The following is a 25839-nucleotide window of genomic DNA, read 5'->3' on the forward strand; positions in this document are numbered from 1 at the left end:
CGGCAAGCGTGGGACGGGCTGGAAGGGTTGCAGAGCACGGGTCTGCGGGGCCGGGACGAACCCCCCCCCCATCTCCGAGTGGGGGTGTGCCTGGGCTCCTCCCCGCCCCTCCTACCCTTGAAGCCCAGGACTCGGGTCTAGTGCCCACCGGCCAACACATCACCAGCACACCGGGCCTCGCGAGGCCCCGCGGGAGGGGAGGTCAGCCCGCCTACCCCGGCTATTGGCTCTGAGAACAAAGGGGCCGCCCCGAGGGCTTCTACGGTAGGGCCCCGCTGGTCATCTGAGCGGCGCGGCCAATCAGATGGTGGGGCGGCCCTGGGGATGGCCAGGCCCTCCAGCCAATCAGGAGCGTGCGCCTGTCCCTCCTGCCCGCATCTGGCGGGGCCCGGGAGCCCAGTGCCCAGGTCTCCCCGGGTGGCAGTTCCCGTTAACCTTAGCCTCAAAGTCAAAGGTATTTATCCCGTCCCCTCCCTCCGAGTCCCTCAGAATCCGGGCGGGGAGGGGCGTGCGGAGGGACGGACTGTGCTGTGGGGCTGCTGCCCGGCCGCTCCTCCCGCGCTGCCTCCACCCAGTCCCGGGCTGGAGGCGGCCTCGGGGGTCCCCTGAATCCCCTGTGCTCCGGCCGAACTTTCTCCACCCCCACACAGCCCGTGGGGACAATGGCCCGGGTTGTGCATGGGAGGGGCTGCAGGCCGGGGCTGAGAGCAGGAGGGTGCCGGCGAGGGCGGGAGGAACCTGGTGGTAAACCGGGGCACTGTCCTAATGGTCTCCCAGGAAGACCGAGCTTCTGCAGGGCAGGAATCCCAGTGCTCGCAGCAGAATGACGCATGGGCGCCTAATAAATCAGCAAACGAGTGCGGATAAGGATGGGGGTGAGAACAATGAGAGGGAAGTACCACAGAAATTGGAAGCGTGTGTGTAGGGGTCTCCTTGAAACCTCCATTCCATGAAAATGGGCACAAGAGTCAAGATCGCCATTGGGGTCGGGTAGAAGCTGGGGGCTTCTTCCCCGTATAGGTGGAGGATATAGAGATGAAGCGTGCTGCAGCCTTTCGGGACGGAGCCTGGAGTTAGCCTGGAGTTGGGTCTTGGTCAGCCAGAGCCGGTGTTGGGTGTGGTCAAAGCCCTAGAGGCTGGGGTTGGGGACAGAGGGACAGGACACATCCAGGCAGTTCTCTCTGGGCCCCTGCGTTCATCAGTCAATGAAGACATTAGAGGATATCAGTCTCCTTTCAACTCTAAGGTGCCGCGATTCTGTAAATTGTTTTAGACTTACATTTCTTTTATTTAAATGTTCCTTTATGAAAATGGTCAGCCATGGTTTACAGCACTTGGAGCCTTGTGCTGGGTGTTGGGGAGAGAGAAACACTTCCTGTGTTAAGGTGTTTACAGTCTTATTGTGGAGACAGACAAACTTACTACTGTGCCGTGTGGATGGTGCCAGGTGGTGGGAGAACAGGTCAACCAGAGATGGGCCCCTCACTGAGCCTGACACACCCAAAGAGCTTCCTGGCCGCAGTGATCCCTGATCCGGGTCGGACAGGACTATTGCAGAGCTGGACACAGGTGTGTCACCACATGGCAAGGTCAGAAAGCCACAGAGTGGGACAGTGGGGCAGGTTGGGGTGCAGTGAGTAGAGGTGAGCAGAGGCCAGGCTTTTAATGGTCTTGAGAAGAAAGTTTTAGCTGACCTTGAAGGTGTTGAGGACCCACTGAACGAAGTATTCTGAGTGAAATAGAAACATGTCCAAGTTGTAGTTTTAGGAAAATCGCTTTGAGTTCTGGTTGGACGGGCAAGCTAAGCTTTGAAAGGGGCAGAGTGTGCAGGGGAGAAGGGGGGAGGCCTGACCTGAGGCAGGGGCAGTGGGGGGTCTGGAGGTATTAAAATGGCTCTGGTGTGACTTAGTGACCTCTACCTTGTGGGTTTTGTACTCCAGGGTAGAGAAGGTGATGGGCTGATGAAGACCCATTGTCCCCTCTGGGGAGGCAAGGGAGGTCCAAGGCCAAGTGCAGAGCACAGTGGAGGTGGTCTGGCCCACGCACCTGCCCTGGAAAAGGTTAAGCCGAGGAATCCCAGGTTTCCTGGGGCAGAGGGGCCTGGGGGGAAGAGCAGGCTCAGGGTGTGCAGAAGGCGGAGACCTGACGTCTAGCTCTTTGAGGCAGAGAATGTCACCTCCCGGCAGCTTTCCTCATCTGACAAGGAGGAAGCGCTTCCTCCGTTTCCCGAGCTCCTTTGAATGAAGCAGAGACTAAGAAAGTATTTGTAGATCAAAATGTGATGCCAGCTTAGTGTTGGGAGCAGTTGGTTTTGTCCCTGGCCTTGGGATCAGGCAATGGGGGTCCTAGGCCCCAGCAGGCTCCTGAGGCCTGGACTCGGGGTGCAGGAATGTGGGTGCTGCTCTCTCCTCTAAAGGGGACAAGGAGTGGGTGTGGGGCTGACGTGGGGGCAGGGAGGTGGGGGTGGGTCGGTACCAGCAAAAGTTTGCATGTAAAGCCAGTGGAGGCAGAAGTCCTGGAAGGAGGTGGCACAGCGATGGGCCTGCAGTCCAGTCAGGGACCTCCAGGAGGTGGTCCGGCAGGATGACCGGGCTGCCCGTGGACCTGGTTCCCTGGGCAGGTGGGTAGGTGCAAACCGAGGTCACTAAACAGGGCCCTTCCTACTGGGGAGACCCGGCGGTACAGTTCCTACAAGGCAGGGAGTGGGGAGGGAAGTGGCTACAGCCGAAAAAGAATTTATCTCGCACCTTGGGACCATTTCTGAGTCTTTTCAGAGTGTTCCTCCCATTTGATATTACAATTCTGTGCACAGGAGCAAGCATTCTCTGCATTTGCAGATGGGGAAACTGAGGCCCAGGGAAGGAAAGCAGCTGGCCTTGGGTCACATGGCTTGCCAGAAGCTCTCAGCACCGCCACCCCATCCTGGGCCCTTTCTGAGAGCGAGGAAGGTGGAGAGGAGGGAGTTGATCTTGAGGAGCAGAGAGGAACATTGGGCGGGACCCCGGGGCCGGGGAGCCCTGTGGGAGTTGTGGACCGATGCTGGGTGTGGGATGGAGGCTGGCCTTTAGGTGTGGGGTGATGCTCACCTGTCCTGGCAGGACCTCCGGGCCTACTCGTGTGTCCATGAGCGTGGCCCAGGCAGCAGTTGCCCTGTGCTTCCCAGAACCTTTTAAAGCCACTTGGCAGCTGACTTGCACGGCCTTCTTGGTCCTACATGCTGGATGACAGGAGGCTGCGAGGTCTCTGGGGCCGGGGACAGGAGACTGATGGTTGGAGAGGGAGCCAGTTGTCCAGAGGCCAGCCAGGCAACAGGCCGCATGCTGGTGGGCCTGTGTGGGACTGGTCCTGTGGGGGTGGGGGGAGGCCTGAGGGCTGTGGAATGGGCCTGGGAGATTAGGCTACACTGGTCCCCTCCCCCCACCAAAGTCTGTGGTGACTCCTCTGAGCCGAGCCTTTGAGCCTCTGGCCATCAGAAGCTTCTAAGTCCAGCCACCCTGCCTGGGCTTAGCGTTTTCCTTGCCACAGCGTCTCCACTTGGTCGAGCACCCCCACGGGTCCAGAGGAGCCCCTCCTCCCACCACACCAGGCTGGCGAACGGTGAAAGCTGTGTCCTCGCCCTCGTCCTCCCACAAGGGCAGTCCACCTTGGTGGCAGGGTTCGGGGTTACTCTGTGGGTGCTGGGGCCTTTGAAGACCCTGACACTGCTTGAAGAATTGTGGTTTAGGGAGAGTGAGTGGCAGTGGAGGCGTTTGGAGACCTAGAAGATGTGGGTGTGGCCTGTTCTCAGGCCATGATGACGGGAGGGAAGAGACACCGTTTATGGGGTTCAGGAAGGGTGGTGTTTGCACAGGCTGCCCTCCCCGCGTGCTCACACCAACCTGCGGAGCAGGTATTTTCATTCAGCCTCACCATCCGGAACCGAGGCCTGGAGGTGGCGTGACTTGCCTAGGACAGGTGGGCTGGACCTCTGGAACTTGAGCTCGACCTCCAAGGGGAGACTGGGCTGAGGAGCCAGCCCTGGGGGGGCTCAGGTTCATGGCTACTGCCCCTGGGGCTGACCCCTGTGGGTCTGGCCTGGGGAGGGTCTCTTGCTGCTCCGAGCTGGTAGGGCTTTCTGCCCCTGCCCCGGCTCCCCCCCAGCACTGGCCTCATGCCACCCCCGTGGCCCCAGCTCAAGTGAGCCAGCAGGTGACTGTCCCCATCGCACTACCTATGACCTCTGCCGGCCGCTTCCCGGCTCACTGTGGGCGCTTCGCTGCCATTCCCACCTCCCGCCTCCCTGAGTTTGTTCCTTGAGGCAGCGGGCTGGTTGGGATGGTCAAGGCCGCGTGGGGACGCTTTGTCAGCGTGGATGTACGTTTCTGTGTCCACCAGGGCGCTGTGGGGTGCCCCGTTGCCCCCCGGAACTTGGTGATCGTGGACGTGTAGCTTTAGCCCCATGTGGCTGTTGAGCACCTGAAATGTGACCAGTGTGACCAAGAGCCTGAATTTTTAGTTTCACTTGTATCAGTTCAAATAACCACTCGTGAGTGTAGAAACCAGACTCCTGAAAGTGGGGATCCGGGGGTCCCCTTCAGTCCCTGCTCCCTGAGCAAACAGCCTGGCTCTTCACCGAGAGGGCTCTGAGGGGTGAGAGGGGTGATGCTTGCTGCCTGCTTGTTGCACAGTCAACGCTCCCCACTGGCGGCTCCGCCCTGACCCTGTTGGGGTCTGGGCAGACCAACGTCCAGGTGTCAGGGGAGCGTCCCTCTCCCCTCGGCGAATGAGGTAGGAGAGCAGAACCCCCACAGCTGGGGGTCAGCTGAAACCCCTCAGGTTGCCCATGCAGGTCTGGGCTGCAGCCTGGGGTCTGACCTGTGGGTTCACCTGGCGGATCAGGACGGAGGAAGTGAGCCTGCCGGCAAGGGAGCCGGCACCACCGAGGAGACGGGCAGAGGGTGGGCCGGCTGGATCCGAGCACGCGGCAGGCAGCAGGGTACGGGAGGGTGGGCGAGGCGCCTGGGCTGGGTGGCGTGCACCAGTCAGTGGTTGGGAGAAGTGTAGTTGAGAGAAGGGTAGTGGTAGTGAAGTGTGGCAACCCGGATGGGGCGGGGGACCGAGGGGCAGAGGGGGGTCAGTGAGATTGGGGGGGGGTCCCTGGGGAAGACTGTCTCCTGCTCATGGTTTCCCTGGGGGGGCAGCATTGTTGGTACAAGTGAGCAGTGGGGGACGGTGGACACCTGGGGCAGCCCTGCGGGGGGTGGGGCATCTCATGGCCGAGCAGGGCCTAGGAGCTGGGCCTTTGGCTGGGGTGCAGGGAGATACCGCCCCTCAAAGTGTCAGCTCCTGGCGGAGGGCATGTGGCCAGTCCCTGCCGCCCAGGTGACAAAGGACTAGTAGGTGCCATCCACTTCTTCCCCACCTGGGGTCTGAGTCTGGGAAGAGAGATGTGCGAGGCTGGTGGAGAAGGTCCGGGGGCCAGGCTTGGGAGGGCGTGGGGAGGGGACCTGGACCCGGCCCCGCACTGTGGCCTTTCTCCTCGGCCCAGCTGCTGTCCGCCGCCTTCCCGCCCCAGAGTTTCTGCTAAGACCAAAGCCCCTTTGTCCCTTTCCCCCGCCCCAGACCTCCCCACCTGCCACAGGCCACAGTCCCTGCTTTGTGTGGTCTGGCAGTCGTCACGACAACTGCCCCAGCAGTGGCCTTCTGGGCCAGGGGGCTCTCATCCCCAGGACACTCTGACCCCGCGTGGGAAGGGTTGGCCCAGGGCCAGGGGCTGCGAAGGGGGTGGTGGACAGGGCCCTGTCCTAAGACCCGCTCTCCATGGAGTTTGCAGGGCAGGCAGGGGAAGGTCACTGGCGAGTGGGGTCCGGTGGCCTTCAGAGGCTCAGTCTGGGCAGTTCGGGGGGTGGTGGATCGGCCCCTGTGGCCTCCTGTCCCCTGGCTGGGGCACTGTGCTGGGTGGGCTGCTGGCTGGGTCCCCGGGCGTCTCGGGTCAGCCGAGTGGTGCGTCAGGTGGGGTGAGGCTGGGGGGTGGCAGAGCAGGCGTGGAAGGTGGGAAAGGCACAGCTCAGGGCGGGTGTAGCTGGCGGCCCAGCTGGCCTGGCAAGGTGCAGCTGCGAGGACGGACTGCCCCGGGCTTGGCCGTCTCCGGGTTTGTGTGCAGGACACTGGCTGGCCTGTTTTCCAGACAGCCCACCTGAGCACACAGGTGGAGGGGACCCCCCCAGGATGTGGCCTGTCTGCCCCCCATTCCTGTCCACAAACCCCTGCTCTCTCGTTCTTAGTTCTTCCCCTGGGACACATGACGGTCCCCTTCCTTCCGTGTCCACTTCTGTCTTAGACCACGAGCCCTCGTGAGCCCACGTGTGACTCGGGGACGCGGGAGGGGCTGCCCTGGTCGTTCCTTGTCAATTTATCACTCAGAATTGAAGCCTTTCTGCCACCTGAGGTGATTTTTAGGTACTAACATCTTTTGGAAGGCAGAGTGGGACAAGGGGGACGGACTTGATGAGGTGCAGGGGCCCCTCGGTTGGGTCCCCGGCAGAGATCTGGGCAGGACACCCCGGGCAGAGGGGCAGCCAGTGCAGAGTCCAAGGCGCCCCAGCTGCGCGGCCTGTCCTGGGTCTGCTCTAGGCAGGCAGTGAGCCCATCAGGGAGTGGGCCGATGGTGTGCTGACGAACACGGCGAGCCCTGGCAGGCGGACTCGCAGCTCGCTGGGGGAGCTCCCTGGGGGGGGGCGGCGCCTGGTCACAGACAGGGACTTGGGGGGGATGTGGCTTTGTAGGGACAGTCCTACCTTCTGGGGGTCCACAGGCCTGTGAGGCCACTAGCTCCTTGGAGTTTCTCCTGCTCAGCGCCCCTTACATCTGGCCTGCAGGTGCTCAGAGCCTGGGCCGGGCTCTGGGAGCCAGAGGCCCGGGACCTTGCCCCGCCTCACCACTGAGCCTCCGACCTGGGGCAGGTCCACAGCCCTGTGTGACCTCAGGTTCCTCTTCGGAAAGTGGGAATCAGGCCGTGGGACCTGCCTAGCAGGCGCGTGTGCGATGTAAAAATTCCCGCACGTTTCATTGGAGGTCGCAGGTGTGGAAGCTCTTGACAAAGGAGGAACGGGCTCTGTGAGGGCCCGGAGGCCCTTCCATCTTCTCCCCACTGGCCAACTCTGTTTCCTTTGTCCCCATGTCACCCGCAGACGGAGCCGGGGCGCCGCGCTGATGCCGAGGGGCCTCTGGGATGGAGAGTGGCCTGGCCGGTGCCAGTGCAGGTGAGAGCAGCTGGAAGGGCAGGAGCCGCCGCAGCCCCTCCCCAGGCCCGCCTTGTGTGTCCCTCCGAAGCCCAGCGTGAGTCACTGCCCTCACTGGTAGCGGAGAGAGTGCTGAATGGCAGGACCCTGAAGGGTCACATCGAAGAACGGGACAAAGACAGGTGGGGGGAGCTGTGAAAACAGCAAAGGGCAGCAAGGGAACACACACATTCACACGCACGCACACATGCACAGGTGCACACACACCCTGAGGTGGAAAGTGAGGTGTTTGGGAAGTCGTTCATGGTGGTCGTGACGGCCAAACACTGAGCCAGGGCTCTGGGCCGGACGAGGGGTTAGAACAGGCCAGGGGCCCGGGGGCCACTCAAGGGTCACAGCCAGGACCCGTGGGTCCACCTAGAGCCTGTCTTGAGGGCGCACAGCTGTCTCAGGTGTGGTTCTTCCAGGCGTGCGCTGCTGTGAGTGGGAGGTGTCCCGTGTGGTCACTGCATCTGGCACTGCCTCTGTCACAGCCCAGCGGGCATGGCTGCCCTGACACCCGGGGGTGGGGGGCCAGCTGCCGAGCGGCGCTGGCCTAGGAGAGGGCGCAGGGTCCTTCCTCGGGATCCCTGCCTCCCAGCACTTGGCACAGCGACTTAACCAGGTCCCTTTACATCCCCTCTCCTCTTGGGGAGTCGTGGCCCATGTACCCCGGAGCCCCTCCCCTCCCACGGTCATCACTGCCGTGGACCTGAGACAGAGACCAACATGGGGGCCAGGGTGAGGAAGCAGCGAGGCAGCTGGCTCAGAGGGGCGGCGTGCTGTGTGGGCTTCCAGTCTGTCTGTCCCTCACCCATGGCCTGCAGGCTGTCACTGTGACTGCTGAGAGCACCAGTGTGTGTGTGTGTGTGTGTGAGTGTGAGTGAGAGATGCTGATGTCACCATAATTACAGTAAAACCCGGGTCGGTTCCAGCTGTTGTAGCAGAAGGAGCCTTTGTCCCAGGCAAACCCACGAGCGGAACCCTGATTTGTAGGTGAGAGGCGAGTCTGCCAGGGCCCCTCCCCCCTCTGCAGCACTTCCGGGCTGCCCGCTGGTCTCAAGGGAGAGAGGCACACACCAGCCTGGACCCTGGAGGCACCGAGGGAGGCTCCCAGGGGCTGGGCCGCCCTGGGGCTGCAGCCGCGGCTCCTGCCACTGGCTGGCCGGGCCCGGGCGTGGCTCTTCCTGGACGGCCACAGTTTTGAGATCTCTGAGAGGTAACCTCTATTAAGTACCCTTTCCCTTTTTTGTCAGTGTTACGTTTTTTTTGCAAATTGTGGTGAAACAGCATGAAACACACACGGGCATGAAACGTACCATTTTAACCACCGTTAAGGGTGCAGTTCAGCAGCGTTAGGCTCATTCACACTGTTGTTGTACCATCATCACCACGGCCTGTTTCCAGAACTTTTTTTTTATCATCCTAGACACCCTGGACTCAGCGAGCAATGGCTCCCCATATAAAACTTCGCTGTTTTATCCGCACCATTTAGAATGGCTTTACACTGATCCTCTCTCTGACGATGCAGGCCCTGCCTTTGTTTCCCCGCTCCTGCCGGGGGCAGCTGAGGCCTGATCCCCAAGGGAAGGTGCCAGTGGAAGCCCCGGCCCACGCACTTCACAGGGTCCACACACCGTCCCCAGGCTCCAGGGCCTCCTCACACAGCCCGGCCACTCGGGGCCGCCTTCCCCAGGTGTCACGTAGTTGGAGTCACACCGTAGGTGGGCTTCCAGGTCGGCTTTCACCTGGTGAAATGCATCGAAGTTTCCTCCATGACTTTTCATGGCTTTAATAGTTCATTTCATTTTAGTGCTGAGTAAATACTCCCTTGTCAAGATTTTATTTATTTATCTTTAGAGAGAGGGGAAAGGAGGGAGAAAGGGAGAGAAACATTGGTGTGAGAGAAACTTCGATCCATCGCCTCTGCATGCAGCCCCTACCGGGGACCAGGCACGTGCCCTGACTGGGAAATGAACTGGCGGCGTGAGCAGGTTACCGGAACCCAGAAGTCCCCCCGCCACCCCCTTCCATCACAGTGCCCTTTGGAGGGGCCCACGGCCCTGGCACCTGACCCACCCATTAGTTCTGCCAGCTGTTGAACTTGGCATAAAAGGAATCACTTGGTATGTATTTCATGTCTGCGGCAGACCTGTCCCTTCAGGCCGACGTCCATGAGCCAGTGGACAGAGCACCCCTGCAGACCAGAGCAGCTTGCATGCAGGGTGCTGGGGAGTAAGGGGCCTGGGTTAGTACAAGGATGAGGCGGCACCTGTTCAGGGTGCTGAGGCCTTTCCGGCAGACTTTCTCGTTCTTGGTTTTGTTGAGGAAGAGTGAGGTCACCAAGCAGCCACGGTCCAAGCAGGTGAGGTGCTCTGGTGCTGTAGCCGCTGCTGCCCCGGGGAGGGCCTGGTATGGATGTGGGCCCCGGCCAGCCAGCCACAGAGGAGCTGGGCATAGGCTCACTTTAGTGCGGTGAGTCCTCAGAAAAAGCACAAGACATTTGAACGTGGCCATGGCCTGCTCTCGGGCGGAAAGACCCCACCGAACCTCAGGCAGAGCAGGGCCAGCCTGCTCTGCTGCCCCCCAGGCCCCAGCCTGCCCCTGTCCCGCTCTCCCTCCTTCCCATCTGCTTCCTCTTCTCCACCCAAGTCTTATTTTCTGCTGTGCTCTGCCCTCCCGGTGAGTCATTCCCCCACCTCTGTGAGCAGGGACTGACTCCCCGTCCTCTCTCCCTTTGTCTGGCAGCAGGAGGGCTGGTGGTGAAGATCAAGCAAGAGAAGCCCGAGCGGCTGCTGCAGACCCTGGCGCCGCCGGCCGCGCCTTCCAAGAAGGATAAGGAGAACATTTTCCAGCGGCCCCTGGGCCTCCGGCCATGCCAGACCACGGGGAAGACCCGGTCCTTGGTGGGACAGGAGGAGACTGGGGGTCCCAGGTGGACCCCTGCCACTGAGCAGGACGTGGGGTTGGCTGCCCGCGTTCCAGGGGCAGCCCCCGGCCCCCTGAGCCCCGCCTTTTCTGCCGGCGAGGGCCACTTCGTGTGTCTGGACTGTGGGAAGAGGTTCAGCTGGTGGTCGTCCCTGAAGATCCACCGGCGCACGCACACGGGGGAGAAGCCGTACCCGTGCGGCAAGTGCGGCAAGAGCTTCAGCCAGAAGCCCAACCTGGCGCGCCACCAGCAGCAGCACCTGGGCGAGCGGCCCTTCTGCTGCCCCGAGTGCGCTCGGCGCTTCAGCCAGAAGCAGCACCTGCTCAAGCACCAGAAGACCCACTCCCGGCCCGCCACCTACTCGTGCCCGGAGTGCGAGCGCTGCTTCCGCCACCAGGTGGGCCTCCGCATCCACCAGCGCGCTCATGCCCGGGACCGCCAGGGCGCCCGCGCCAGGCTGCCCGAGCTGCTCCGGGACGCCGCGGCCCGCCGGGGCTGTCGCCTGCGCCCTGGGACGCCGCGGGGGCGCCCGGAGTGGGCGTGGCTGGGGCTCTGCCAGGGCTGGTGGCGCCAGGTGGGGCCCCAGACCGACGTCCCGGCAGCCACCCCCACTTCCGGGCAGGGTGAGCAGCGCCAGTTCATCTGTAGCGAATGCGGTAAGAGCTTCACGTGGTGGTCGTCGCTGAACATCCACCGGCGCATCCACACGGGCGAGCGGCCCTACCCGTGCCCCGAGTGCGGCCGCCGCTTCAGCCAGAAGCCCAACTTGACGCGGCACCTTCGCAACCACACAGGCGAGCGGCCGCACCCCTGCCCGCACTGCGGCCGCAGCTTCCGCCAGAAGCAACACCTGCTCAAGCACCAGCGCACGCACCTGCCCGGCGCCCAGGCGGCTCGCTGCCCCAGCTGCGGCCAGACCTGCGCCAGCCGCGCGGCGCTGCGGGCCCACCAGCGTGTACACGAGGGTACCGCTACTGCCCAGCTGCTGTACCCTGGGCCCGCCGTGCTGGGCGACGAGCCACAGACCCAGGTCGTCCCAGGCCGGTCGACGCCACCGTGCAGCTCTCCAGCGGCCCGGGGATCCGGGGACGTGCGGTGGGGCGGCATGCGTGCAGACCTGCCCGGGCCCGGGGAGCAGCGCCCGTTCATCTGCAGCGAGTGTGGCAAGAGCTTTTCATGGTGGTCGGCGCTCACCATCCACCAGCGCATCCACACGGGTGAGCGGCCCTACCCGTGCCCCGAGTGCGGCCGCCGCTTCAGCCAGAAGCCCAACCTGACGCGGCACCGGCGCAATCACACCGGCGAGCGGCCTTACCTGTGTGCTGCCTGTGGCCGCGGCTTCAGCCAAAAACAGCACCTCCTCAAGCACCAGCGCGTGCACCGAGGGACCCTGGCGCCCACTCCCAGCGTCAAGGAGGAGGAGCTTTAGTGCACCTGGACCCAAGGGGACCTGTGAAGGGTGTGAGCAGGGGTGCCTGTGGGCAATGGCCAGAATGGTGGCTTCCACAGCACCAGGGAGTGCGACCCTATCAAAGGGTCCAAGGGCCTGATAGCAGAATTCCAGAAGCATCCCAAAGGGGAACCTTGAAAGGTGCGGTAGGCCAAGGGAGCAGTGAGATCGGCAGTGAGGGATCAGATCAGATCCCTCACCCTGGAGCCAGATTTGTCCCTGATGTGGGTGGAGGGCTAGCTTGACACTTCCTAGGTGGGACCCCAGCCCCCAGGCCCTGGGTGAGGGCCTGCTGGGGGCTCCGGGAGAGGCTTCCCCGTGTGACATGGCCTGGGTCTGAACTGCCAGCTCTAACACCAGCATGGCTCGGGGCGTCTGGGCTGGACTCAACAGACTCGGTACAGGAAACGGCTTGGGGGGGGGGGCCCGGGGCCATTCAGCATGGAGCTTTGGCAGGAGCCAGGGGTTCTCTGGTTCTCAACCCCGAGTGCCCCACTGTGCTGTGGCCCTGACCCTTGGACTGGTGTGTGTGATGGTCAGGGCCTGGGGCACAAGGTGGGTGGTCTCAGCTGAGGTTCAGTGGCCTGGGGAGGGGCCTGCAGCTGGGAAGAGCTGGTGTGCTGCTCCGCCCCGTGGGCCGGGGCGCGCCAGATGGCTGGCTGGCATCAGTGGCCGTGTTGCAGAGGGAAAAATGAAGGATGAATGGTCTCACGTGGTCTCATTGTCCTTTTTTACGCTTCCCTTCCTGAACTCCGGGCCTGCGAGGGCTCCGAGGGGTCCGTTTGTTTGCCCAGGACCGGGACAGAGAGCGTTGGCCGTGAACTCAGCAGCTCCCGTGCCCAGTGCTCTCCCCTCTTCCTGCACAGCGCGATCTCTTCCCACACACTCCTCCGCCCACTGCCTCTCAGGCTTTTCCAAAGCAGGGGCGGCTGGGGCCCTGGTGCTGACAGAAGAACCCAGGGCTTCAGTGTCTTCCCTCAGGAGGGGCGGGAACTGTGGAGAAGGGTGCGAGTTGGGGTGCCAGAGTTGGGTGGGTGGGAGGAAGAGGGGGTTCCTCGATTCTGTAGGAGGATGAACTGCGTCTGCCCGCCTCTCGGGCTTGCAGGGCGGCGGGTGGGAGGGGCTGTGACTCCAGAGACGAGCTGCCTCCTCCAGGAGCAGCTGTCTTCACCCTGGCTCTGCTCGCCCAGTCCAGGGTCTGTGCAGCCCCTTTCAGCCGGCAGGGGCTCCACCTGCAGCATCACAGAAAGACGCGTGGAGGCGCTGATCCAGCGTGCCTGGGTAGCACGGCACTGGTAGATGTTAGCGTTCAGCCAGGGCTCCGACTTGTGGTCATCTCAGGTCACACACCATGTGTGCGACACCTTATAGCTGGGCAGAGTGGCCCACTGGAGAGGTCAGCTCTCAGGACCAGCTGGAAGCTAAATCAGAAGGGTTTTCCTAGGCCCCCTCTCTGACCCTCAGCGGCCCTAGAAGCGCCTCTCTCTCTCTGCCATGCCTGCCTGGCCCCTCCCCTCACCACCTGTGGTGCTCAGAGAGGCCAAGGGCCTCATCAAAACCCACTTTAGCCTTGGTGAAGGCTCAAGAGTCATTTGCTGCTGCTTTGCTGACTTGAACGAACCCACCTCCTCCAGGAAGGCATCCTGGAGTACCATGCCTCTAGAGAGCCACAGTTGCAAAAATGGACCTGCAAAACACCGGAGCCTGTGCAACCGGGTGCCTGAGAGGCTGGGCCGGCGGGTCCTGCAGAGACAGGCTGGGGAGTTTCTGTGCCATAGCTTGTGTCATCTTCCGCGAGTGGCCTGCATTCAGCCATCGTGTCATGTCGTCAAACAACCCTGCTGGTAGGACTCCGGGTTCATGAGGCCTAATTGCAGCTTTCCCCTCTGAGCAGAGTCAAGAGATCGGTCCCTGACCCCAGGTGACTGATCCTCTTGCAAATGGTGCTTTGGGTCACAGTGAGGACACGGCCACATCCATCAGGATGAAGCATTACTGAGGTGCATGCCCCTCTGACCAGGTTGGGGATGACGTGGCACTGAACCACGAACCGAGCCTGGTGCGTGACAGGCACTGCGTCAGGTTCCCGGGACGCAGTGAAGAGTGAGCCCCTGGGGTAGTCGGCTCGGGTGGCTGACTCAAACCGCAGTCTGGAGGCTGGGAGGTCGCAGACCAAGGTGCTGGCAGGTTTGGGTCCTGTGAGGGCTTGTTCTGCCTTGAGGATGACCACCTTTTCTGTGTCCTTACATGGAGGCGGGGTGCGGGAGAGAGCTCTGGGCCACAGTGCTGTGGTCTCTCTTCTTACAGCGACACTGATCTCATCAGGAGCAGCTTCATGCACACCTAACTGCCTCTCCAAGGCCCCACCGCCAAATGGCCATCACAGTAGGGGGCAGGGCTTCAAAATATGGATTTTGGGGGGGGTGCAATTCCATCAGTAGCAATCACAGTCTCCTCCCTGGAGGAGCCTGCAGACCCTCACCAAAAATCGCTTCAATACACACATGCATTGGAATAATCTATACAGTCAGGTCCTGAACAGGTGGGCCTGGCCCTGGCCCTCTCAGCGAGGCTGGCATGTTCATCTCTTTAGCTGCCCCACAGGGCAGCAAGCTCAGCGGCAGTGATACAGGAGAGGGGGATGGGGACGGTGGCACCTGTCCACCAGGCCATGTTGCCAGTGGATGGGTGGGTCCCAGCCTCCCGTTAGCCTTCGCCTTGTTCACTGTCTCCATCACAGGCTCCTCCAAGGGAGCCCTGGCCTCATCAACTTCCTTTTACTTTAAAATAATGAAACTAGGTCACAGAATATTCAGGAAGAGGCACGTTGTAAAATCAAAGACAAGAAGGTCGGACCTATCCTGGCGGATCATAATTCAAAATTCTCAGGAGCGCGCTGAGATTAGAGGTGGCCGAGGGGAACAGAAAGCCGCCGCAAGTAAAGAAATCAAAATCTGAAGGACCTATATCCTGTCTGTGGCCGGGTGGGTGCGGGTCTACGGTGGGGCCCGTGAGCCTGGTGAGCTGGGGCTCTGGGGCCGCCAGTGTCCTCCTTGTATTCAGTGTTAAGGGCAGGCTGGGAGCCGAACAAATGACTTAGGTCCTCAGGAAACGGCTGTGCTCTAGCGAACACCATGAAGTTCAAGTCAGCCTCCTTGGGAGGGATTGGTTCGCCACCACCCAGCCCCAGGGAGAGGGCTTGGAGGCCCAGACCAGGGGCTGCTGCCCAGCACCTCAGGGAACCCTGAACCTGGAGACAGTGGGACCAGCAGAGACTTGGCCTTGAGCGCCTGCGCTGAGTGAGGGGTGCTGCTGAGACTTTTTCTTTCCTAAGTAGTCGGGTCTGGTCAAGAAACATCCTTGACCTTCTGTCAGGAGGAGCGGCACTGGGGCCGAAAATAGTATGTCCTCACATACCACGGGTCATGGGCCACCGAGCAGAAGAGAGGGGAATGGATGGTGTGTGGTAGCTTGTGTCCTGGGGTGAGAGAGGAAGGTGTCTGCTAGGTCACTCAGGTCCACAGGGGGAGGTGCTAGACCTGCTAGTCCAGCGGAACCTTCTGCCACAACGGAAGTGTCTTCTGTTTGCTGTCCAGTACCATGGCCTCCGGTCACCCGTGGGGCTTGATCTCTGGTCAGGGCACATACAAGAATAAACCAATGAATAAATAAATAAGTGGAACAACAAATTGACGTTTCTCTCTCTCTCTAAAATAAAAAAAAATTTTTAAAGATTTTATTTATTTATCTTTAGGGGGGAAGGGAAGGAGAGAGGGAGAGAAACATCAATGTATGGTTGCCTTTTGTGAGTCCCCTACTGGGAACTGGCCTGCAACCCAGGCATGTGCCCTGACTGGGAATTGAACCGCGATTGTCTGGTTCACAGGCCCGTGCTCAATCCACTGAGCTACACCAGCCAGGGCTAAAATAAAAATTTTTTTTAAAAAGTAGCTAATTAGCTGAAGAACTGAATTTTAAATTTTATTTGCTTTGAATTAATTTAAATTCAAACAGCCTCATGAGGCTATTGGACAGTGTAGGCCTAGGAATTATGCTCCTACTGAGAAGTAGCAGAAATGTCTCTCCCTGCCCCCTCCCTCCCCCTCCCCCAAATGCAGAAAGAGCTTTCTTTTGTCAGTGGGGATGGCGGATGGAGTCAGGGAGTTCTGGGGCTGGACTCTGGCTTTGCCATCGAAGCTGTCAGACTCAGTCACGTAACCTACTTAAAGTGTGTCCTACAGTGACCGGCACACAGCATGAACTCAATACGTGGTGGCCATTGTCATTGTGGTGATGACATCCTTGTCACTATTGCTGCCTGCACAGCATTGGCAGAAGCGAGAGTTGTACTGTGGACAGAGAAGGAAAGGGGTTCCCCAAACAGAGCTCAGTCCCTGGAGGGAACACACCATCCCCCATCCCCAGGGGTCCGTAGGCCTGCTGCAAGCTGAAGGGCTTGGCTGAATGGATGTGTGGATCATGTCTGGGGTCTGAGTTGAGAGGAAAGAACTTAGGAGCAGATGTGACCTCACACTCAGAGCCCCACACCTGTCCCCGGGTCTTTGCAGGTTTCCCAGCCTGAAGCTGTACCTGGGGTGCAGTTCTGCCTGCTGCTTCTCATTCCTTCCGGGCATCAGCGCCCTGGCCGGCCCTCGGGGTTGCTTGCAGACATGCGTGCGTGCGCTCACTTGGCAGGCGTGGACGGAGGGCCTAGATATGCTGGGCATCTGGGATCCAGAGATGCTGCAAACAGCTCATGCTCTTTGAAGCTCACAGCCTGGCGGTAAGACAAGAGGGCACTGGATCCCAGTCTCAAGTCGGCACAAGGAGAGGGATGTTAGTGACCAGGCCCAATCCGGGCAGCTGGGAGTGGCTTTCTGGGGGAGCACACAGGGCAGTGGCTGTTCCTCTGGTGTGCCCCCACATTTGGGGTGAGGGATACAGTGCAGGGTCCCTCTGTCCACCAGGGGTCCTCGGGCCATCTGTTCCCTTTGTGAGGGACCCCCAGTCCGGCTGGTCCATGAACCTTGTGGAACAGTGGTGACCGCCACGCTGGCCACTGGCCCTGCCTGTAGGAAGAAGCGCGGCTGCGTTCCCACGTGGCCATTCTACTGTGCTCAGCAACGCACGGGAGACGGGCGGAGGGGAGACGTGGGAGGGGGCCTGGGTATGACCCGCAGACACGAAGTGGAAACACTGAGGCAGAGCAGAGCGGGGAGGCCTCCTGAAGCCCTCGGCCAGGCCTGGCTTCCCCACTGGGGCGGGGATGAGTTTCAGGTGGGCTTGTCGGCCCGCCCCCGCCCAGCTGCGTGCCTTTCCTTTCTATGTCGGCACAGCTTATCTAGAAAATACTCCTAAAAATATGGGCGACATCCTCAGGTGTATTATTGGTTTTGCTTTTGAAAGCCTGGTCACTTATAAGTGTCCCCATTTAGCCTGCAGCAGAGGTGACCTGGAGCTGGGAGGGTGGCTGTCCCATGAGCAGAGCTCCAGCACCCGGGCACAGGCCCGTGCTCACAGGCCCGGGTGTCACCCGTGGTTAGGGGTCGTGCTGTCGAAGTCACGGAAACTCCACCCTTGGCCCTGGTCACCATCCCTCCTGCTGGACTCAGTCTTGGGCTCCCAGAATTCCCTCTGGTGCCTCAATTTGAAATTCTAGTCTCCCTGGGGCATCTGACTCATGAAATCCCACATGCCTGGGTCAGGGGCCTTTGGAGCAGTGTGGACAGGTGGCCCCCGGCCTCGGGAGGCTCAGGGTGACCAGGGTGGACTTTCTGGGAGAGGCAATCCATAGGGCAAGCTGTGAATGCTGACCTTCTGGTCTGGGGTGGGGAGTAGGGTGTGGTGTTCTGCCCTGTTGACCTTGACTTTCAGCTCCCAGGCTCCCAGGGGGGTGGGGGACCTCGTGAGGTTGGGAGAATGTCGCCTGGACGGCCACACCACCGCCTGCTGTTGGGAGCCCTGCCCTGCGGAATCCCAACTGCCTGGGCCCCTCGGAACCCCCAACTGCTCTCGTACCTGGCAGCTACGGAGGGGCCACGGAGCAGAAGGCTGGTTCATGTCCCTCTAGTGCCTTTGACTTTAAACAGTCTCTTCCCCTTCGGGGCTCGGTTTCTTCATCACGACATGCAGATCCTGGGGCATTTTCTCACTTGGGACAAGATCATCACCTCCGATCTCAGGTGTCACAGCAGGTTTCTGTTCTGGGGTCTCGGTACCAGCGTGGTTGGGGACAGTTTGCTGGGGCAGGGGGTGGGCCTGACTTCCCGGCTGGGCTCTGCCAGTCAGGGCGCTGGGTCCCGGCTGTGGGGGGCCGTGGGGAAGCCACTGGGTGCCTCTGTTTGGTTGTATTTTCCCATCTATGAAATGGGAAAATAACACCTGTATAACCTAGACGGCACACGGTGTTGGGTAGCTCCCACGGGAGAACAGCCGGGAACGGCTTTGTAGAAACACAAGGGGTGCATAGGTAAGGCGCCACAGTACTTAACGACAGTTGGGAACCGGTCAGCCCGGCTCTACCCACACCAGCTGCCACCCCTGGGCGTTAGGCCGGGTCTTGTATGAGTTATCCCTGGGCCCACTTCTGAGGAGGAGGGTGAAAATAGGGGTGTGATTTCTTCCGACCTGGCACACAGGGGGTAGGCTTTGGCAAAGCTGCCGCCTGCCCCCCTCACGCGCCCCAAAGGCTGCCTTCACCCCCTTCACTCTCCTGCCAGGGAAGGCTTCTATTTCCAGCCTCCAAACTCCTTTCCCAGGCGCTGGGGCAGTTGGTGGGCCCCGCTAGGGGAGCCCCGCCTCAGGACGAGGCGCTGCCTGTGAACTGGGGCCTCAGGAATCCTGAAGTGGGAATGGCTGGGGCTCAGCGCTGGGGAACTTGGGGTGACATTCCCGGAACCAGCCCCCACCTGGCTCCCTCTCCTGGGCGGCGGGCGCAGGACTCGCAGCCCTCCTTTCTCTGCCAGCCGGGCTGTGGGCGAGTTAGACCTCCCAGCCTCACGGGGCTGCTGTGCGGCTGCAGCGACTGGGGCGACCGCGGTGCGGAGGCGGAGAGGAGGGCTCGGGAGGCGGCGCCACGTGAGTCCCGGGCCAGCGGGGCTGGGGCCGCGGCGGGAGGTTACCGTATTTATCTAGGCCAGTGCCGGACCCTTGGGGGCGGGTCACTGCGGGCGCGCTACCGTATTTGCTGGGAGCTGCGCAGGCCCTTTCCGGGAGTGGGGAGCGCTGCGACTTAATTACGTATTTTTCCAGGGTTGCGTGATCCCCCCCGGAGCGCTGCGGGAGTGGGAGGTGCGGGGGGTGGGGGCGGGTTGCATTCATCCCCTAAGGGAGCCGGGGCTTGCAGCGGGGTGGGGTGGGTTGCGGCAGCTGGGTGGGAGGCCTACGTATTTTCAGAGGGGTGGGGTTGCGACGCAGAGTTTACCATATTCCTCCGGGGTCACTCTGGCCCCAGGAGTTGGCAAGGTTGTGCGCTGGGAAAGCGGGGTCGGGTGGGTGGGGTCAGCTCTTCTGATTCATGCAGCTGTTTGATAAGAACAGCGGTGTGGGAGGCTGGCCGTCTTTATGGGGGCGAGGGAGAAGGGGCGCGGGAGTCGCTGCGGGCGAGTTACCGTATTTGCGTTGGGCAGCGCAGACTCTAGAGGAAAGAGTCACCGGTGGAGACCGGAGGAACAGGGGCGCAGCCTGGGCTGTGAGTGTGGGACAGGATGGAGAAACTTGGGGGTGGGGGGGCGCGGCCTTGGACCCTCTGGGCGGGCCGGGTCTTGGTTAGGGCTGTAACTGGGGAGAGAGCGAAGGCTGCCCAGTGACAAGGCCGGGCGGAGACTGGCCAAGGGCTCTGTGATGATCTGCCTTTGCATATATGTCAGTGCAGCCGCCTGGGGAAACCCTGGCGGGTGGGGTGGGTCTACAGCAAGTAGCTCTGTGCCCCTCTCAGGGGTGCTCCACCCAGGCCTGAGGGTGCAGGGGGGAGGGGCGCTGGGGCCGCAGGAAGCAGTGGGATCTGCAAGTGTGCAGAGGCTGCAGGCAGGTCCAGGGGAAGGGCCAGCCAGCTTCCCCGCTGGGGTGGGGGAGGGCCAGGGAGTGGCCAGCTCCCGCCCTCTGGATGGAGCACCCCTCGGTGCTCTGCAGGAGGAGCAGGAGCTCAGGGTATTTGGGGGCGCAGGGGTGGTGGCAGCAGACAGTGCCCTATGGGAGCAGTGGCCCTGTGGGTGTCGATGGCTCCACCGTGGCCGGGATGCTGGCTGTGGTCTTGTTGTCTGTTTTGAGGGGAGTGTCTTTGGTGAGCAGCCAGCAGTGAGATGAGCTTTCGACTGTGAGTCAAGCAATGAGGGCCTAGTCCTGCCTCACCTTGGGCAAGTCAGTGGACCTCAATGAGCTTCAGTTTCCCCACCTCATCCGTACACTGGGGTTCAGTGAGCCCTGCTCCTTCCTCGGGGCTGCTGCAAGGACAGTGGGGAATAATTTAAGAGCCACACGGTAGCTGTGGGGTAGAGAACCCTTAGGAGAACCAGCGTGGACGGACAGAGCTGCACTTCTTGGGGGCGCTTGTCGGGTACCCAGCACTGCTCGGCCTGGGCCAGGCTTTGCTGTGGGGACACGAGAGGAGTGGATCTGAGATGCCCCCCCAGAGCTCACAGTCTGGTTCCGTGACTTGCAAACGGGCCTCTCCCAGGCCTCATTTTGCTAACAAAGAGCTGCTGCCTTGAGTGTTTAACTGAGTCTACTTTCAGGTTCAAGAGCTTTTGTTTTGTTCCTTTGAGCTTTGCAAAAAAAAAAAAAAATCTTTAAACCATTCCCTACCCTTCCCTCCAGGTTGGGGTGCACCTCCCTGCCTGCTCCTTGAGAAGTGGGGTGGAGAGATGAGATGCACCCAGGTGCAGGGTACCTTGTAATTCGAGGAGCCCCTGGATAGTACCCATCAGCATCTGTGCAATGCCTGTACCGCTGGCGCAGTGCGTGGTGCTGGGGATGAAGGCGGAGGCAGCTCTGTCCTTGAGGAGATCACAGGCAAGAAGACAAGGTGGCCTGACACAAATGCAGTGTGACCAGTGAGGGGCACAGGACAGGGCCACGTGGGGTCATGGAAGGCTTCCAGGAGGAGGCGGCACTCCTGAAGGGCCTGAAGGAGGCGCAGGATGTGACGGAGGGGTAGAGGAGAAGGAAGGGCATCTAGCAGAGGAACGCTGGCTTGAACAAGACTGTGAAGGGGTGGATGCTGGAAGCTGTAGGAGCGAAGACAGAGGAGTGTCTGTCCTGAGGCTGGGGTCCCTCCTGACTCCTCTTTCTGCTTCTGCCTCCCCAGGGCTTGGTGATTGCAACTGGGAGTGTCCATGACCGAGCTGGCGTCCTCAGGGGGCGGGTCCCCTACGGGGGACGGGGAAGAAGGTCTGGGGGACGAGCGAGGCCTGGTCATCCACCACCCCGCGGAGGAGCAGTCCCACCGCTGCCCGCTGTGTGGCCAGACCTTCTCGCAGCAGCCCAGCTTGGTGCGGCACCAGAAGGCGCACGCCGGGGCAGGCCGCGCGGCCTCCTTCGTGTGCCCGGAGTGCGGCAAGGCCTTCAGCGTCAAGCACAACCTCGAGGTGCATCAGCGCACCCACACGGGAGAGCGCCCCTTCCCCTGCCCCGAGTGCGGGCGCTGCTTCAGCCTCAAGCAGAACCTGCTCACGCACCAGCGCATCCACAGCGGCGAGAAGCCGCATCAGTGCGCGCAGTGTGGCCGCTGCTTCCGCGAGCCGCGCTTCCTGCTCAACCACCAACGCACCCACGCGCGCATGCCGGCCCCGCACCCGCGCCGCCCCGGCGTCTTCGGGGAGCGGCGGCCCTACTTCTGCGCCCGCTGCGGCAAGAGCTTCGCGCGCGAGGGCTCGCTCAAGACCCACCAGCGAAGCCACGGCCACGGGGCCGAGGGCCCGGCGGCGGCCCATTTAGGCCGCGTGCTCTGATGCGCGCCTGGCCTGGGGCCGGCTGTTTCCCGACCCCGAGCCGCATCCGTGAGCCCTGGAGGTGGCACTGGGCTGCGGTCCCCCCTCTGGATGGGATCCCGGGAGATGGGGAGGGCTGGCTGGGGGTCGTGGAGGAGCGGGCCGCCCTGCTCTGTGGCCTTCTTCTGCTCCTCCCCGCAGACGCGGACGCTGGGGCTGGCCGCACAGGGCTGCTCCTGGCCCCTGCGCTGGTTTTCCTCCTCAGGATGGCCAGGCCTGGAAAGAGCAGGTGAGACTGGGGTCAAAGTCGCTGTCAGACTCGCGGGGAGGGGGCTCGCTGGTCTGTTGTAGGTCTCTGTGACCAGCGTCTTACTACACCTTCCTTCCCAGAGCTGTCGGGGCGGAAAGCCAGGTGGAGGTGGCCACTCTCCCCAGCGCCCAGGCCCAGGTCTCCCAGCCCCGGAACTTACCATCTGGCACCCGTGGGAAGTCATTTCACTTCGTGTCTCAGTCTGCTCATCTGTAAGTGGGGGCTAAGCCTGAGGGGCGTGGGGAGGGTTGTAATCACTGTTACTGGACCAGAGAGGGGGATGGGGCTGGACCAGAGCCAGTTTTGAACACTGCTGTGTGCCAGGCACTGTGTGGGGCTGGGCTGGGCTCTCTGGAGGGGGGCGCGGACACGGCCTTGTCCCCGGAGGTGCCACACCTGGTGCTCACCCAGGGGGATGAGGGCCATCATAGGGGACAGACTATAAAGTGCAGGGGTGGGGGTAGTCACTGGTGTCACCCAAGGCCATTTATTAGTTGGAACTAGGTCCTGGGAATGGAGAGAGAGGTCCCAGGGAGAGCAGGGGTGCTATTCCGCCCCTGATAGCAGAGGGTCGCATCTGCCCTGCAAAGGACTCTGTGGCCAGGGCCAGGAGACACTAAAATGGGTGCAGTGACCTCAGATGACCAGTTCAAGAACTGGAGGCCCTGCGAGGCTGGGCCACAGTGGGACGAGCAGGAGCCTTGAGGGTCGGAGCCCCTGAGGGCCTCATCCGGGAGGCTGGGCCAAGGGCGTGAGAACGGGCACAGCCAGCCTTCCCTGGGGCCTCTGAGCCTGCTGTGGCACTCCGAGACATTCGAAGGCCTCCCCAGCCATTCGGAGGATGAGGAAACTGAGGCTCATCCCAACTGGCCCCAAGGCACTTAGTGGGTCTGCGGTGCAAACCCGGGCCCTATTTTGTCTTCTGGACCCCCAGACCCTCATCTCCACCCCACCGCCCTTAGGGAGGCTCCCACTGGTGGGGATGTGACCAGGGACCGCGTGGGGAGCCTGGGCAGGGGCGTCACGGGGTGGAGGGGCAGCCCTGAAGGGGACATGTCGCCCTCAGTGGTGGGTGGGGAGGAAGGACTCGGGGGCTGGGAGAGGACCTGTGCTCACAGAGCCGGGTCTCAGGCCTGGTGCCGAGCTCGAGCTCGGTGCTGCAGGCCTGGCCCTGCCCTGCCCTCTGGCCTCCCTCAGGGCTTCTCTCTGGGATCCATCGCCCTCTGTCTGCCACCCTGGGAACATCCAGGGCCGGTCACCAAAATGTCCTGAAGTGAAGCCACCTGATCTGTTAGACAGATTAGTAATCCTGGTGCCTGGGGACAGGTACAGGTGTCCCACCTGACTGCCCTCTCCTGGCCCCAGGGGGTTGGCCAGGCAGGGCTGGGTCATGGCCCTGAACCTGACCCTGGCCTCTGTCTCTGTGAACAGATGCGGAGTGGGCAGGACCTCTGGGCAGTGTGCAAGGCACACCTGGGCACAGACACCAGGAGTGGGGACCCTGGGGGCCTGCACCCCGGCATGAGGACACGCATCCTAAGAAGACCTACCTCGAGAGGTGCCCCACAGTGACAGCAAGGGGACTGGTGGAGCCCAGAATTGGGGGCAGGTTCTGTTCCCTGGTGGGAAGACTGACCCCCTGAGCCTGCCGGGAGTCCAGTCCAGGGAAGAGCTTGTCCTGGCTGCCTGGCCGCCTGGCCACAGACGTCCACTCTCCTGTGGCAGCAGGTACCATGCCTGTGTGGAGAGCTGGCTCCTCCGCCCGTGCCTGGCCCTCCAGAGCTGGGAGGTGGCCGGCCTGACAGCGCACAGCGCGCTGCTAGCAGACCTGGCTCTCCGGGCACAGCCTTCGCAGTGTGAACCACAGGAGCGGCCTCCACCAGCCTTTCAGCAGAGGTTCTTCCCACCCCTCGGGGCATGAAGCCCTTTGAGGAGCAGACAAAGGTTATGGACCTGCTCCCCAGGAAACTGCACATACTCACAGAGATGCAAGAACCTACCAGCAACACCAGGAGCTCCTGGACTCCAGGCTGGCACCTCAGCCCCAGGCCCCAACCTGCCACCCTGTCCTTACCCGACCCAGAGGGACCACCATACAGTAGCATTCTTCCCTCCCCCGCCGGTCCTCCTTCCCTTGTTTGGGAATAAAGAACTCTGAGGAGGGGACCCTCTTAATGACTCTATTCTTCCAGATCTAAGAAATGGCCTCCGGGTTGTGGAGCTTCCATCCCTCCCCAGATGTTGCTGGAGGCACCCTGGCCTGGCCTTGCTCTTCCCCGTTGGGGGTGCTGGCTCTGTGGACCAGGCTGCAGGCCTCCCGGCACAGCCCCGGGCTCTGGCTCACCGTGAAGGTAGAGAAAGCTGGACCTTGTGTGGACGCTGGGTGAAGCAGCAGTTTGGGCAGAGTCAGCCCCAGGAAGAAGGAATCCTGCATCCGGCAGCCATGCCCAGGGGTTCAGCCTCAGCCAAGCATGGCGTGGGGAAGGCTGGGGAGGGAGACACAGTCTTGCTCCTGGTGCTGGCCAGCTCCAGGCAGGCAGGGAGAGAGGCTGGCAGAGGGGCTTCTGTGTGCCCCGGGTGTCCACCAGCACAGGTCAGACTCCTCAGTTTTTGTGCCTGAGCAGTTGGCCCGGAGCTAGCTCCTTGGCCTCCCTAGTATGAACTGCCCGTCAGAAGAGGTGTGACTCACCAGGGCTGGGTGGGTTTTTGGCGACAGGCAGACTTCACGAAGCTGGTTGCGTTTAGGGAAACCCTTGCGGGTGGGGAGAGGCCTTTCGTCACAGCCTTTGATTGAGATCAAAGCCCACGGCTTTGAGTTGTGGGGGTCTCATAAGCCTTGGGTTTAGGTGACGGGCGCGGGTCTCAGGGATGGGCTGGGTGTGGTCAGGGTTGTCGGGAAGCCTGTCTGCCATGTGCCTTGTCCTCGGGTGACAAGCCGTTCTGGGGAGATCAGAGAGAGCGGGCATTCCTGATGCTCCGGGAAACTCCCGGAGTTTCTACATGCTTCAACGTGGAGGGAACCCCACAGACTCACCCCTGCTGATTGTCAGTTTGTTCATCCCTCCCCTCCCCCAGCTTGTACCTGTGCGCCCCCCTTCCTGCCTCTTGAGATCGCTCTGAAATGTACCGCTCCCACCCACCGCCCACCACGCCCTCTTCTCCACCTCCCCGAGACTCCCAGCCCACATTCTCTTCCTGCTCTGCAGTGTCTGTGTTAACTCACCAGCGCCCCCTTGGGGACTGCATGCAGCCTTACACTCCAGCTTCCTGTGCGTGTGCGCGCATGCGCGCGTGCGCCTGCGTGAGGGTGTGTTAAATCTACACTGTGAGCTTTCTGAGGGCAAGGGGCACGTCATTTCTTCTTGAACCCCGCAGGGTCTAGCGCAGGGCTGGGCTCAGCACTAGGCATGTACTTGCTGACTGGCTCATGGGCCAAGTGCTGGAGGCCGTAAGGGTCTCTCGCCATGGGAGGTGTGAGAGGGGAGAGGGTATGTGAGTTCAGAGTGGGGGGCGTTTCATTGGGCTGTGGGCTTCCCCGCCCTGGGGCAATAATGGCCATAGGACGCCGAAGGTCCCATCCATAGTCGGGGCAGTGGGACGGGAGGGACTGCCCCCCCAAGGCTGCGCAAGACTGCGCCTCAATGATCATCCAGGCTGGATATTCCTGTTGGTCACTGACACCCAATGCGATGACCGAGTGGAATAAATGTTCTGCTGATATCAGTTGGTGTGAGGAGTGGTCATTCGGGGCTCAGCTGGAGCAGGGTGGGGGCCTCCAGCTACCTCCATCATTGCTTGAGGGGTCTCGTTCAAGGTCACATGGTGTGGAAGGGCGGTAGGAAGCCTAGCTCAAAAGAGCAGTGGATAAGCTCAGCGCTTCCCCCCCCCCATCTCCCTGGCTTACTGACTGCGGTGTGGAGTTGGGTGATGGATACGGGGTGGGGTCCCCTGGGAGTAGTGCCAGC

General features: G+C 61.7%; 2 protein-coding genes across 8 annotated transcripts; both read left to right on the top strand.

Annotated features, from left to right (window-relative positions):
* The first annotated feature begins 364 nt into the window (after nucleotides 1-364).
* Nucleotides 365-12005, top strand: ZNF775 (zinc finger protein 775). Of its 2 annotated transcripts, none has more exons than XM_037127377.2 (3): nucleotides 365-454; nucleotides 7170-7241; nucleotides 10008-12005. In XM_037127377.2, the coding sequence occupies exons 2-3, from the start codon at nucleotides 7211-7213 to the stop codon at nucleotides 11615-11617; spliced, it is 1641 nt and encodes a 546-aa protein (XP_036983272.2). In that variant the 5' UTR covers nucleotides 365-454; nucleotides 7170-7210; the 3' UTR covers nucleotides 11618-12005. The 2 variants fall into 2 exon arrangements, with proteins under 2 accessions (XP_036983272.2, XP_036983273.2); XM_037127378.2 differs by having other exon boundaries at nucleotides 10011-12005.
* Nucleotides 12006-17646: 5641 nt separating this feature from the next.
* On the top strand, nucleotides 17647-25594 carry LOC119035865 (zinc finger and SCAN domain-containing protein 2). 6 transcript variants are annotated; one of them, XM_053671822.1, is made up of 5 exons: nucleotides 19153-19328; nucleotides 20453-20647; nucleotides 20943-21853; nucleotides 21955-22086; nucleotides 23306-25594. In XM_053671822.1, exon 3 carries the CDS (start codon nucleotides 20971-20973, stop codon nucleotides 21583-21585), a length of 615 nt encoding a protein of 204 aa, XP_053527797.1. In that variant the 5' UTR covers nucleotides 19153-19328; nucleotides 20453-20647; nucleotides 20943-20970; the 3' UTR covers nucleotides 21586-21853; nucleotides 21955-22086; nucleotides 23306-25594. The 6 variants fall into 6 exon arrangements, with proteins under 6 accessions (XP_036983277.2, XP_053527798.1, XP_053527797.1 ...); XM_037127382.2 differs by lacking the exons at nucleotides 19153-19328; nucleotides 20453-20647 and adding an exon at nucleotides 17647-17820; XM_053671823.1 differs by lacking the exons at nucleotides 19153-19328; nucleotides 20453-20647 and adding an exon at nucleotides 18698-18715.
* Nucleotides 25595-25839: the final 245 nt, after the last annotated feature.

This window comes from Artibeus jamaicensis, unplaced genomic scaffold (genome assembly GCF_021234435.1).
Source record: "Artibeus jamaicensis isolate MK-2021 breed Jamaican fruit bat unplaced genomic scaffold, CSHL_Jam_final contig_718, whole genome shotgun sequence".
In the NCBI taxonomy this organism is placed as follows: Eukaryota; Metazoa; Chordata; class Mammalia; order Chiroptera; family Phyllostomidae; genus Artibeus; species Artibeus jamaicensis.

Excerpts from the sequence above, each read along its gene's own strand:
- ZNF775 (XM_037127377.2), top strand. The coding sequence starts at position 7,211 with ATGGAGAGTGGCCTGGCCGGTGCCAGTGCAG. Across the intron at positions 7,242-10,007 it reads CCTGGCCGGTGCCAGTGCAG|CAGGAGGGCTGGTGGTGAAG; the intron begins GTGAGAGCAGCT and ends TTTGTCTGGCAG.
- LOC119035865 (XM_037127382.2), top strand. The coding sequence starts at position 20,971 with ATGACCGAGCTGGCGTCCTCAGGGGGCGGGTCCCCTACGGGGGACGGG.